We start from the raw sequence: 14,582 nt of genomic DNA on the forward strand, positions 1-14,582 counted from the left end.
TTAAGAATATAGAACTTCTCACATGCTTAACATCAGCCTGGTCAGTTTCTTGAGTGATGTAGCTGGGGCTGAAGAACAGTCAGAGTAAGAATTTACAAAGCAGTGCATGGATTTCAACATGTTTTTTTTTTTTTAAAGCCATGTCCCCTTGAAGTTAAAATCTGAATACAGATATGGATATCTGACACATTAAACAGATGCACACAGTTGCATTACATTATATCTCTGTTGTACAGTACGGATGCAACTAGCTGTCCTCCTCAACAACAGTTGTTCACTTGTGTGTTTGTGTTTTCACAGATTGTTGATGAAACTGGTTACCACTCAAGATCCCACCACAGTCACTACTCCAATCCCAGAGTTATCATGTTTCCACGTCGACACCAGCGAAGCTCCTCCACCAATGGGCTGCGCCGTCAGAAGAGAGACTGGGTCATTCCTCCCATCAATGTGCCTGAGAACTCCAGAGGACCCTTTCCACAAATGCTCGTCAGAGTGAGTGACAGCTGTAACCAACAACTAATATACCATCAACTATTTGTATTTCAATGCTTCATTTTAAACCTTTGCGAGAGGAGACTAAAAGATTTTCATCTCAGTCTCCTTCACCAACAATAATTTTGTGACAATCTTTCTCAGTTGGAACATATTAGATCATCTGTTTACTTTTATATCTTTCTAGAACTTATATATATTTAAAAAACATCCCTAAATCCGCACACAGTCTCTGAATAATGAACCAACTGAGACATGGTTGTCGAGCCACCTTTTTACTCACTCACACTTCTAAACAGTAGACTCTGTGGTCTGAAGTAGAGAAATACTTGAGATGAAAGCACAGCAATACAACAGAACATTCTTGAGAGCTTCCATACACAAAGAGCTCAGTTTCCTGCTTCTCTTGAGAGTTCTTGGATATAAAGTGGGCACAAATTCTGCACCAGATTGACGTTTGACATGAATGACTAATCTGTTATGGGCTTTGACGGGTCTGAACACAGGGTCTGACCAGTCTAGTGCTCAGAATATGAATGTTCTTGATGTATTTATTTGGTTTTTTTTTGTTTTTTTTTGTTTTTTTTGGATTCAAGTGGCCTCTCTAGTTTTTTAGATGTTTATCAGGATCCTTTAAAACATCAGGATCCCTTAAAACATCACAGAAACACAAAGAAAAATAGAGATGAATTAGCTATCCGTACTGATACTGTGTTCACTGACTCGTAAAATGAGCCGATACCGACGTGATCCAATACGACGTGATCCAATATGACGTGATCCAATATGACGTGATCCAATACGACGTGATCCAATACGACGTGATCCAATACAAAGTGACGTAAGCCTTGTGGATGTTGTCTTAATAATGAATAGACATTAAATGACAATGATAACAAAGGACTACATTGTCCTTTTGTGACTTGATAAAATCTTTAACAAAAACTGTGCATGAGGAGTCACATAGCAGAATCCAGTGCTGCAGCAAATGTTGGCTTTTACCCAGTTTTTTTAAAAAGAACGTAGCTAGTAGCTTAAGTGCATGAATATGCACATGCAAATGCACAAAATCCCATGACACCCCTGATTGATTGATACTAAGTATGTGACTAATCGTGGTATCAACAAGTACCAAAAACACCATAGACATAACTGAAGAAAAAAAAAAACATATTTGGCAGCAACTTGGAGCTTATCTGTATATGTGAAAGCTTTAAAAGCTGGATTCCGTATTATCTGTCCTTCAGCCTTTCCAGCTAGGATGAGCCTTCAGTAGGCAGTCTTCATCCTCACCTACTCCCTCTCATGCCCATTTTTCCAGATTACACATGGGGATTACAGCAATCTTCTGCCACATACACACAATGACAAGGCTCGTGAGCCTGAAAGCACCATGAAGTCGGTTGTAGAAATGTTCTGATAGCCTCATTCCCACCTTTGCCATTTAAGATGTCGGGGCTTAACAGCCTTCCCGCTGTGGGTGTTTACTCGTAGCAGATCTTGTAAGACTTTATTCCTCATTGCCAGTTTTTCAGTAGAGAGTGTTAAAACCCAGCACCGGTCATACTGCTAATCACATTCAAGACTTTATATTTAAGCAGTGATTATAAGTTGAGGTCTGTTTGCTCATAACAATAAGCCTAAAAAACTATTGTATTAAAGGTAACTATTTTAACAAAATAAGCAATAAAGATAATGTTATACTGTATATAATTAATGAGACCAGACTGTTAGTGTATTCAAATCAGGTTATTACACACTGGTAGTGATTTGTGGTAGTGAAATGATTTACATTCAGTGTCGAATTGTTGTGGAGTTGTGTTGTGGACGTTCCACATGTATGTACCAAAACGTCTGACAGAAACGTTGATAGTCTCAACATGTTTTGTCTAGTTTCCTTTGTTAGTCATAACCTACACTACATCTATAACAGACTGAATGGATAAGTACTGGCTAGCTAAGCTGTCAGCTTAAAAGCCCAGAGTCTATTTCAGTGTCTAGATTTCTCAGTTTTGCAGTGTATTAAAAAAAAACATCAAATCACAGCTAGCAATAATTAGCCATTAATGTATAACACACCATAGAACAAAGGCCATCCAAGATACAGTGAGTGTGTGTGTGTGAGAGAGAGAGATAGAAAGAGAGAGAGTGAGAGATAGTAAGAGAGAGAGAGAGATACATATATTGGCCCATGTGGGGTTTTTTCTCTAGGAAGAAGTTCATGTAGTAAAATTCACTGCAGTCCAATTAAGCAATTAACCTTTCGGAGTGTAATTACTTCTTTTCATCAGCACAATGAAGCACTGCGCTCCCTGCTATGAGGCATGCATGCGTTTGTGTGTTCTCCCTAATCAGATAGAGCTGGGACCGAAAACACACGGCTCTGTCGGCTAATCTAATAAATGGTGCAACATACATTTATCATTGTTTGCACTTTGTTTATCTCCAATTACCTCTGAAAAAAGATTTTCAATAAAAGCCCACCCAGTACACACACACACACACACACACACACACACACACCCTCCAAAAATGAAAGCAGCAAATTCATAATTTACTGCCTGCTTCCAATCAGTCTGCACCAGCACTCTCCCCTGCTACACCGAATAGTCCATTAGCTCAAAGATGAGCAGGAGAGCACAGTGTGCTGAGCCAAAATCAGCCGGCTTTTCATTTCAGTGAATACAGCGGATGCTTGCCGGATGAATAGGAGGGTGATGCCGCAGATGGAGAAAGCTGTGTCTAAGAGCAAACCGAAAACACTGAGGATGGAGAGCAGTCTATAGAGGAAGAGAAATAGTAGAAGGAGTGATGAGTGTCGGATAAGATGAGAATGTTAGTTTCCGCTTGTTTTATACCTATTTGATCCTCCCTCTACTCTCATTCCACCTTTTCTCCTTCCTTGCTTCTGGGAAAAAGAGCTACATCCATTAAGACTAGAATAATACTGCAGCATGATTGAAAGAGCCAACAAAATAACTGTCTGATATTTTTCTTGAAGCAATATATGCATGAATGTTGCATTCATGTGACACACACACACACAGACACACAGTCCCTGAAAGCCTGAACTCTGAAAGGGAATAATTATAATGAGGAATACAGAACATGAACTGTCTCACTATCAAACAGCAAAAAAGTTTCATCTCATGCTATCTGAAGGCTAAACACCCACATAAAGCTGAAATTCAGTTATAATTGGAGCAATGTGCTGTGTGATTACAATTCTAGACCTCCAGCGAGAGCTAGCACAGCGCATATAATCAGATTCCGTTTTTTTATTCCTGGTAAATCCCCACGTAACCTGCAGAGCTTGTGCTAAACTAAACGCCCCGCTGAAGCATTCACACCACCTTCTAACATAATTAGATGCAGTGAAAGCAGCGGTCATGGGGTCAGCTCTGCATTATGTACATTTCATAAAAGACTTATAAGTGATCTGGATTCACGGAATTGTGCTTAATATCCATACGGTTTGACTAAGTGTGCGAGTGTGCCTCCTGGTAACTACAGTGATGTGGACCAGCCTGAAGGAGCTTAAAGTTCATTATCTCTATATATGATGATATATAAGAGATTTTGGATGTTATGCATGGAATCGAATCGCATGGTTAATGCGTTATTCTGTTGCAGCTGCGGTGTTTGTGTGAGTGGGTGGAACGTGTTAGCACCAGGTCTAATGAGGATGTTGACCAGACTAGCTGATGTCTAGGATGGCAGATTGTTTGCTTGGAGCAGTAAAGTTTACTTTACACAGATTTTCCGAGGACCTTACATTAAGTGGTATACTGGCAATTTCCATTCTGACCACCAAAACACAGAGTGTGTACTGGCTTACATTAACATTTATTAGTGGATAGGTTTATAAGTGCTGGGGTATATGGGTACTGAGGTTACTGAGGTATCGGAGAGCATGAATGTGTCCAACTGCGGGCAGCAGGCAGTTAAATTGTAAGGAATGTAAGGAATTGCCAACAAATCATGACAAAATCAACAAGAACTATACGAAGCAAAGTTATTTGTACCAGTGTAACATCACATGCCAAAGTATATTTTATGGAATTTGGTAGATGCCCTTATCCAGAGCAACTTACGGTTCATCTCATTTTATACAACTTAGCTATTGAGGGTTAAGGGCCTTGCTCAGGGGCCCAACAGTGGCAGATTGGTAAGTCCTGGGATTCGAGCTTGCAACCTTTTTGTTCTGTAGACAACACCTTAACCACTAGGCTACCACATCCCCAAAACTTGACAAGAATTACAATGTTTAACTTATTAATGAATGACAGGGTCATGCTTTTTATCCACATCAATTCCTATATAAACATTCATTCCCTTCACCAGCCTCTGTTTTTCTCACAAAGACAAAAGAAAACATTTTTTGAGAAACAGCATACTCTTACTGACTCTTACAAAGCACTGACACTGGAGATTCCTTCTATAAATGTTTAATAAAAGCATGAACTAAGCACAACAAAAGGAAAGAAGCTTGTCATTCAGTGATTTGTGAGCATCGATGTGTTGTGTGTAATAGAATTTATATTCTGGAAATTTCTGGAAGAATCTTTTTATGAAAATAACACATTTCTTTACTACATGCTTTCCTGGCATTGCTATCATGTCCATTTATAATAGCCTAGACTGGTGTGTGTGTGTGTGGGTGGGTGTGTATGTGTGTGGGTGTGTATGTGTGTGGACCACCCATAGTGCATCTACAGTTTCGGCTGCACACTTCATTGGAGCTCTGCCTGAGTGGCATGACACATTCAGACAAAACAGCACAACTTCTGATAAATCATTAAACAATACTTTTTATCATAGAAAGTTGGGGGTGGAGAGAAGAAATATCAGTAAAACGGTGAATACGGAGCATGGTGCATGGTGTGTCTGCCTGCCTGATTTTCTGCATTGGGCTGATGAATTAAAGGCGAAGGGGTATTAATTAATATGCCGGTGGGTTTATATCTTGTGAATATATATGACCTAAAAAAAAATTTCACCCTTCTACTATATAAAGCTCTGTAAACTACAGGAGCTGTATAAACAGTTAAAACATTTTAAGGTCCCTGAACGTGAAAAGGAAGATGATCACATGCAAGGATTCCATTCTGACTGCGACCCAGAAGCATCACAGATATTTGTGGATTTGTCTGTTGTCCTCAGCAAAGGGACATCAGTGAAAGCAGTCATTAAACAGCACCACTGTCTCCTGGGCTGTCTGCTTTTTAGAAGGATGAGTGTAAAGCTCTGTTGGTCTCTGATTCTCCCATTTGCTCTCGTGGCACGTGGGTTTAGGAAGCTTTGCTAATGGCTTCATTTGCACTATTGTGCACAGGGATGTGAATTAAAGTCATTGCCAACGTCTGGAGGAAGCGGTTTTAATTCCACAAACTATACCATGTTCAGCGGCTGATTCTGTTTTTAATAGCTTGGTTAATGTTTTAATTAGGTTTATGATTCCCTTCTTAACTTTAATTAACATTAGTTCATTTTCTAATTATCTCAATACCCCATACACAGAATGGGGGAACAGTCATGTGTGCAGGCTGTGGTGTGCAGGAGCTCATGCAGCATTGAATAATTATCAGTGATGCGTTATTGTTTTCAGGGGCTGCTTTATAGCCGATATAGCGTGAGTGATAACAGGAACTAACTCACTAACTAGTTAACTTGTTTTGCAGACATCAGACAAACTTTAAACTTAACCACGAATGGAGAAAAATCATTCATACATCATTCTTTGGAAGTGGAAGTCGATGTGCTCTCCTGAGGCCATAGCCCGTCCGCCTTAAAGTTCAATGTGCTGTGTGTTCCGAGATTTACTTTCTGCTCACAACACAGTTTTAAAGAGTTATCACCAAGCTCTCGTAGCCTTCACAGCTAGTTCATCTGCACAGCTCTCTCGTTTCATTAAGCCCAAAGAACTGCTTGAAAGAGAAAAGAAAGAGAAGCAGATGAGGGAATTATTTATAGCTGATATACTGTACTGCACTATACTGGAGCTAAATTGTTAAAAATGGCAAAATAGCATTGTGTAATTAATAGAAAATGTTCTCATTGGCAAAGTGCTGTGGTTTAATGGAAATGATGTGGGAAACTAATTAACTTGGGTTGGTAAGGAAACAATGATAAAATCCAGACCCAAATGCTGGAATAACATAAAAAGGGGTTTATTAAGAGAAATTACAAAAACCACAAGGAAAACACTAAGGAAGAAAAGATAAAAAACTGAAAAACAAACCAGGAGAACCAGGAGACATGATAACACAAAAACACAAACTCACGGAAAACAAAGCAACCAAAACAAAAAAAAAAAACAGGGAACACAACAACACACAAAAACATATTAAACACAAACAAGGATTGAGCAAAAAACAGACGCAATACAACTGGTTTAAATAGGGATGGCAATCATTGCAACACAAGGAACAGGGGAAGAGGTGGGAAAGGATGAAGGAAGGGGCGGGGCTAACACACATGAACAAACAACACAAATACATAAACACATGGCAGAAGAGAAAACAAAACCTGCCAGAACGTCCCCTTGGTGTCCAAACAGGGAACAGTCCAAGTCATCCATTACAGGGTTGTTCACAGGAACTGGATCTTCTGACATACAGGAAGTCAGTCTGGAATCTGTTCTGACACAATCCATCATGTCTAATGTTACAGTACCTTAACATCAAGACTGACAAAATGAGTCTTTATGACAAACATTATATTTATAAGGAATTGATCTTTTTTTTCCAGCCTTCAGATATCCAGCATGTTCTGCACTGCTTTTCTGTAGACCACGGTTATAAAGAGTGATTATTCACTGCTACTCACTGTTTTTCACCCCATACAAGTCATGTGCAAACTTTAGAAACACTAGTGTGTGAAAATCCAGCCCAGGCTGTCTGTCACCAACAACCACTGAGATCACACTCCTTCATCATTCCGAACATTACCCTGAAGCATTCTCTGCATGATTTGATGCATTTAATTAATTTATGCATATTAATTAAAAAGATTTAAACCTGCTACTGTTTATAATGTGATTTATTTTTTCATGTGTATCCTTATAATAGAGATGCATAACACCACAAATACAGTGACTTTAATCCTCAAAAGTGTCCAAAATCTGTCAGGAAAAATACTTTTTTTCTTTTTTTCTTTTTGCTACGTGTTTTTGAGATCCTTTGCTCCTTGCTGTCATTGTTTCACATGCTGTCTTTCCATCCATATCTATCCTGTCTTCATCCTCCTCTGAGAATGGCACATGAATTTATGCGACTTTGATTTGATTCGTGTTAGGTCTGTGCAGATGGCTGTCTCTCTTCATCCCTCTCTTTTTTTTTTTTTATCAGCACGCACTCGCTTCTCTTTGGCTCGCACAGGATCAAAACAACTTTCAGGGGAGATACAGAAATCGATCATGTTGACAAAAGATCCGCATGGCTGCAGCTCTGTTGACGCAGCCCGGCCTTGATTCAGTCTCCGGCTGGGCTTTATTCAAGGGATAAAGGCCTCGTGGCCTCACTATATCCCTTTTGTATGATAATTTCACTCGCATGCTTAGTTTAAAGAGTTGGCTTGTTCCATTGCAGCTGTGTGTCCCCATCATTTTGGCCTTGTAAATATCGTATAAACGCTATCCGTCTGCCTTGCCTTCTTAAAACATCCAGCACACAGTCGTTGCTTCTGATCTGTTCTTTCTAACCGCACAAAAGTAAGGAAAGGTATAGAGTTTTATTCCATTTCATTTTCTATAAAGTCTGTGTTCATCAATCAAAATGATTTGAGATAATATGAATACCGTGTGCTGTACATCACATCATTTATGACTGATTATAACTTTATCTAACATTATAAAACGTTATAATATAAATACCTATGTACCAAAAATGTGTTGACGAACTCAGCTGAAACTGAACTGATTCTGAAACTCAGAGTTCACAGCATGATGTGGAATCTATCTATAGTTTAAAAAATGGATGGAGGCTGCAGGGTCTATAACAGTGTCTGGGAGGGTCTATAACGGCAGCGTCTATAACAGTGTCTGCGAGGGTCTATAACAGTGTCTGGGAGGGTCTATAACAGTGTCTGGGAGGGTCTATAACAGCAGGGTCTATAACAGTGTCTGGGAGGGTTTTTCAACCAAGTTCAACTCCAGCCTCAGTAAGCATTCGAAAACGAGCCTGGATCAGCCTCCGTGAGCAGGCATGCACCGCTGATCTGACTCTAAACTAGCAGTGTTGGATTGGATAGCGATGCGAAACTCACGGCTCTGAACGCACTCTCTCACACAGCGCTGCTCACAATGGAATTCACTCTGCCACAGTGCCCAGATTTTATTTCAGTTTTATTCGGCTTTAAAGCTAGCAAAAATAACAGTGGGAAATCTTTCAGGTGTTAAAGGTCCAGTCGAAAAAGCATTGTCGTGCAGTCAACTGTAGAATTGACTTCATCTACTCCTGAAGTATTTTTAAAACCAACAGACAGCATTTAGCCTGCTTTCTTTACCATCTGCCTCACTGTCCTTTTTACCACCTCACTAATCCCCACAGCGGCGACTAGTGAATGCATTAGACCAACAGTCAATGCAACCCCTAGCTTAATGAGACATTGTTAGAGTTTAGAAAAATGCCCACAAGTATCATTATCAGCTTACGAAGAATAATGAGCAGAGTTATACTGATTTACACTCTAACTGCATATGTGCTTGTCCAACACCTCATTCCATATTTACTCCCCTTTTGCTGTGTAAATAACCTCTATGCTTTCAGGAAGGCTTGCCGCTAGATTTAGATTTAACAGCCACAAGAGCGTTAATGACATCAGGAACTGATATTGGACTCCGACGTTTGGTGCACAGTCAGAGTTTAAGATGATCCCAAAGCAGTAGGGTTGAGGTCTGGGCTCTGTGCAGGACTCTCGAGTTCAATTTTGGTAAATCAGGTCTTTATGGGCTTCACTTTGTGCACAAGGACATTGTCATGCTAAAACAGGTTTGTGCCTCTTAGCTCCAGTGAAGGGAAATTTTTAAAACTACAGCAAACAATGACATTGTAGATAACTGTTTACTTTAATGTTTGTGGTAACAGTTTGCCGAAAAACCACATGTCAGCAAGGGGGTGCCTCTAAATGTTTAAAACTCCAGTGCAGTGATAGCCAAAGAACGTGATTTATTAACAAAAATATCATGGTCACAAGGACAAGAGACACTGTGGAAAACACTGGGCAAAAACATAACTAGACGAGAAATTAAACCGAAGCTCAAAACTACATACTGGAAGCACCGAACAGAAACCACGTCCCCAAAACACAAACCCGAAGACAAGGCAGGGATATATAGGGGGAACAATTAAAGACACATAAGGGACAGGTCTGCAGAAGCGGAAAGGAATTCAAGCTAAATGTAAACAAAAACACATGGCACAAGACACACGCACTCACTTGGAATTGTCCAAGCATGACCCCGACAACATGTGGTGTGACGGTCACATGTCTGTGTAGTTTCTGACATATAGTATCTGAATACGTGCTTCACAGCAAGTGATACCAAGATTTTTGAACACAACTATAAAGTGTTGAGAGCTTTTACATACCAGCTGGTAGTAAAGGATTAGCAAAGTCTAGAATAAATCAGCATTAAGCATTTATAGCTTTGACTTGACTACAGATAAAATCCTACAAAATCACTTCTACATGCTATTTGCACTCCTACAAATTGAATGTACCATCAGGATATTTGGTACCTGTTTATCTAATTGTAATAGAATGAATTTTTTTGTTCACATAGATCAGGTCTGAAATCTAACATACACTAAAGCCTCTTAAACCTCTCCCTCATGAACCATCGGTTTCTCATTTGTACTAAACGGCGGCCATTTCAGAAAAAAAAATCAATCCAGAAGCCAGAAAAGGGTTCAGCGAGAGTGCGGAGGAACAGAAAGGGTGGCAGAGAGAAGTAGTAGCAGAAGTAAATCCATATTTCAGCGTCTTGTCACTGCAGTCTATTCATTTCCCATTCAGACTGAGATCCATGATGGAGTAGACTGTGTGACGTAGAACATTTCAGTCGCATTTAAACTCCGGAGAATCAGACACAAGTGTGTGAGGATGCCACTGTCACTGACTCACGTCTGAAAGTATTAAACTTGAGCTTCTCTCGGTAGTGCAGTCACGTTTATGATCTTATGATCTTTTTTCAGTCTTCAGCCTCAGCGTGTGTAGTTGAAACCCCTCCACCTTCAGCTTCAACATGCTTTTCTGCATAATGTGGTTGTATATAGTACAGTGGTTATCATGCTTCCATATTCAAATCGGTTTAATTCAGTTCAGATTATTTATAAGGGGCTTTTAACAATTCACATTGTCTAAAAGCAGCTTTACATAAGTATAGAAAAAGAATAAAAATTTAAAAGTTTAAAATTAAGATTAAAATTAATTTATATATATAAGGGGGGGCACGGTGGCTTAGTGGTTAGCACGTTTGCCTCACACCTCCAGGGTTGGGGGTTCGATTCCCGCCTCCGCCTTGTGTGTGTGGAGTTTGCATGTTCTCCCTGTGCCTAGGGGGTTTCCTCTGGGTACTCCGGTTTCCTCCCCCGGTCCAAAGACATGCATGGTAGGTTGATTGGCATCTCTGGAAAATTGTCCGTAGTGTGTGATTGTGTGAGTGAATGAGAGTGTGTGTGTGCCCTGTGATGGGTTGGCACTCCGTCCAGGGTGTATCCTACCTTGATGCCCGATGACACCTGAGATAGGCACAGGCTCCCCGTGACCCGAGGTAGTTCGGATAAGCGGTAGAGTGAGTGAGTGAGTGAGTATATATATATATATATATATATATATATATATATATATATATATATATATATATATATATATAGAGAGAGAGAGAGAGAGAGAGAGAGAGAGAGAGAGATCCCTAATGAGCAAGCCGGAGGCAATGATGGTGAGGAAAAAAAATCCCTGAGATGATATGAGGAAGAAACCTTGAGAGGAACCAGACTCAGAAGGGAACCTCATCCTCATTTGGGTGACACTGGACAGAAACTAATGTTCTTTCTACAACAGTTCGTAGTTGAGTGGAACTGTGCAACCAAGAGCTCCTGAGGAACTAATAAGTCAGCGTAATTTCCGAGTTCACCACAGACCCAATGCTAATTCCTTCAAATATTCAAATCCATTAACTGAATATTCCACATGCACTTTACCTTCAGACTTGTTCGTTACTGAACACCTTTAGGACTTGGTTGTAACATCTATACTCTTCCTCCAGGACCTAAAATGCAGAGATTCTGAACAGATGAGGGTGCGCCTCAGGTTGATCTGTTGTAGCATTTTCTGAGCCATGATGAAAGTTTTTCATTTTCCAGCCAGCTTTCCAGACATATCAGGGGAAAAAGTATACTTTACACCCACACCACTATTTTATTTCTCTACCGTCTTCAGCTCCTTCTTTCTCAGAAACCCCTTAGACAGAATATTTTGTGTATATTTGATGATTCCGCCCACATTCCAGCCCCTCTATCAAACCAACCACTTCGACAATTTTGGTATGTTTTCCACCTCTGCCTAAACTTGTTGTGATTAATATTAACATATGGATAGGGTCTTCTGTCAATACGCAGATATGCAGGTCTGTAAGTCCTCCTACACATTCGTCATAAAGTCTTAATCACGTCCTTGAACTTGCACACCTACACATGCTAACTAATCCTCCACAGGAGCTGACAGGTATGTTGAAAAGATTAACACCTTCTGAAGTTTGAACGTTGCTTTATAAGGAATGGAAGTGTTATCTTGAAGTGTTATTTTCAACATGGCCTTGGACTTGCAAATTTGTAATAATCGACATGGCTTACTTGGCTTACTATGATGTTTGAAAAGTTCGTGTTTGTACACCGTTTTACAATACCTGACCCCAGAGCCGATCCTGACCTCCCCGGGGCCCTAAGCAAACTTCTGCTAAGGGGCCCTCCTACCTGACCCGTGAGCTATTTGCCACACATTCACACTTGCACTGGCAGCACTGCACAGTTAATTTAGCTTGTCAGATAGAGACTAGAAACAGAATCACATCAACTTAACTTTACTGTTATTTGCTCTTGCTGACATCAAACTTGAAGAGAACACAAGTTTACCTGATTGCTGTTCTCGCATTTCACTCTCATTTTGTTTCTTTTTTCTCTTTTCATGGCCAGATGGATAGCTCAGCTTCATATTGTCATCTACACAGTAAACATTAACACGCGCTGTAAAATGATGCAGGGGGAGGCGGGGCCTTGCGTAATTTGCGGGGCCCTACGCAACTTGCCTATCGGGCCTATCGGCTCTGCCTGACCCCCCTACCCCAAAAAAAAATGACACAACCACCACCACCACTACCACCAAAAAAGTTAAAAAAAACTGTCCAAGCTCCTGACATGAAGTTACGAGTTAAAACTGAAGAAACATCAAACCGCATGTGGTACAGTATTGGTCAAAGAAGCTTGGTCACTTGCCTCTGCTGCTGAAATGATATATGTTGATGTACTTTGTCACAAGTTGTTGCTTTGGGCAAAACTCCACCCGTTAGTTATTTTGCACTCGTTTTTTTTTTTTTTGCACAGCTATACAAAGTTGCAAAGTTTTTGCTGGTCTTAGTCTCCTGTAGCACATAAACAGCCAAGGATGGTGGATCAATAAATAAACTCGATCTCACACTTCTCTCCTCTCAAGTGGATTTTTCAGGTTCCTGATTCTTGCAGTGTTTCTGAGTGTGATTGCACACTAAAGAAACTTCTGTGCATTAAATATGTAGGGAATAAACAGACTCTCCAGCCACGCTCAACCAATAAAAAAAAAAAACGAACATTTCCATCCGTGCTTTGCAAATTTCGTGGGTTGTGGGTCTGGAAATCATGCGTGAAAATGAAATTATGGTGCCTGTCAAGCTGGCAACAACCTTTTGCATATACTATTCTGCTGTATAAGAATGATACTCCTTTTCATAATTTCACACTGGTGTCATACTCCTACACCTGACCTTCCAGCTCTTTGTCTGAACTGCTCTTGGCGTCTCTCAGCAGAAAAGCATACGTTCCTTTTAAAGCTCAGATCAGAATAGAAGACGGGCTGCTGTACATGATTAGAGCTGATATACACGAGCATGTAAAGCCATCCAGAGAAATGCTGCAGCGCTGCGGAACGGTTCGCATCGAGGGCTTTTAATTATTGAATAGGACGTAGGCACTGACAAGCAACAGACTTTTCTCTGCACTCAGGTAGAGAGAAAAAAAAATCAAGCACAATCATCGTATCAACTATTTTAAAAATAAATGTCTTTCTGAGTTGCTGGGTTGGCAAGGGATTCGGTGCAAATCTAAGATTCTCTTTTCCTTGAGGGTTGAAACCCAGGAACCTTGAGAACACTGACACGGAGAATCCAATTTTACACATATGGTCGAACACACACGTTATAACCATCATACTGAAGATACTACTATTAATTAGACTTTGGGGAAGGTCTCTAGGTCGCTGCCACTTCTTCAGTTCAGCCCACAGACCACCCTGGAGGAGTAATTAAGGAATAAAACATGATGCATGCTGTTAGAGGAAAGTAAACTATGACAGGACGGTATGATGTAGCCTGACACGCATCAGAGTTCCCCGAAGATAATTCTTGAATGGCAGAATTTTTTTAGACTTTTGTTTTGTTTAAAGTTACATTTAATGTTGCCGAAAGAAGTTCCTCTTATGGCAGCTAAAACAATCGTACACTCAGCCTTTTGTTTTTTTTATCTCATTCTTAAGAAACAAAAAAAGTCCTGTTACAGAGAACTCAGAAAACACTTTTCTGTTGGTGGAAAACTTCCTGAACATTACAAAGCACTGACACTGGAGACTCATGCAATAATATATTTCTTTGTTAATTAATGGCACACAATTGAGCACATTTATATCTACGCTAATTGTTATCATCCATCATACAAGTCAATCTAAATTATTTGTTAACCTAAAAACGGTAATTCAGTTCATAGTTGAACAAGTGTATTAAACTAAACTTGTTGTTTAAATTTCAGCCAGCATTGTTGTTGCTATCGGATCATCGAATA

General features: G+C 40.0%; 1 protein-coding gene across 1 annotated transcript in view; it reads left to right on the forward strand.

Annotated features, from left to right (window-relative positions):
* cdh4 (cadherin 4, type 1, R-cadherin (retinal)) overlaps positions 1-14,582 on the forward strand; it is a 180,311-nt gene that overhangs the window by 123,121 nt on the left and 42,608 nt on the right. Inside the window, exon 5 of the mRNA XM_060858591.1 lies at positions 301-495. Within this exon, the coding sequence (XP_060714574.1) occupies positions 301-495 (195 nt within the window). The remainder of the gene's footprint in view (positions 1-300; positions 496-14,582) is intronic.

Source organism: Tachysurus vachellii, chromosome 22 (genome assembly GCF_030014155.1).
Source record: "Tachysurus vachellii isolate PV-2020 chromosome 22, HZAU_Pvac_v1, whole genome shotgun sequence".
NCBI classification, from domain to species: Eukaryota; Metazoa; Chordata; class Actinopteri; order Siluriformes; family Bagridae; genus Tachysurus; species Tachysurus vachellii.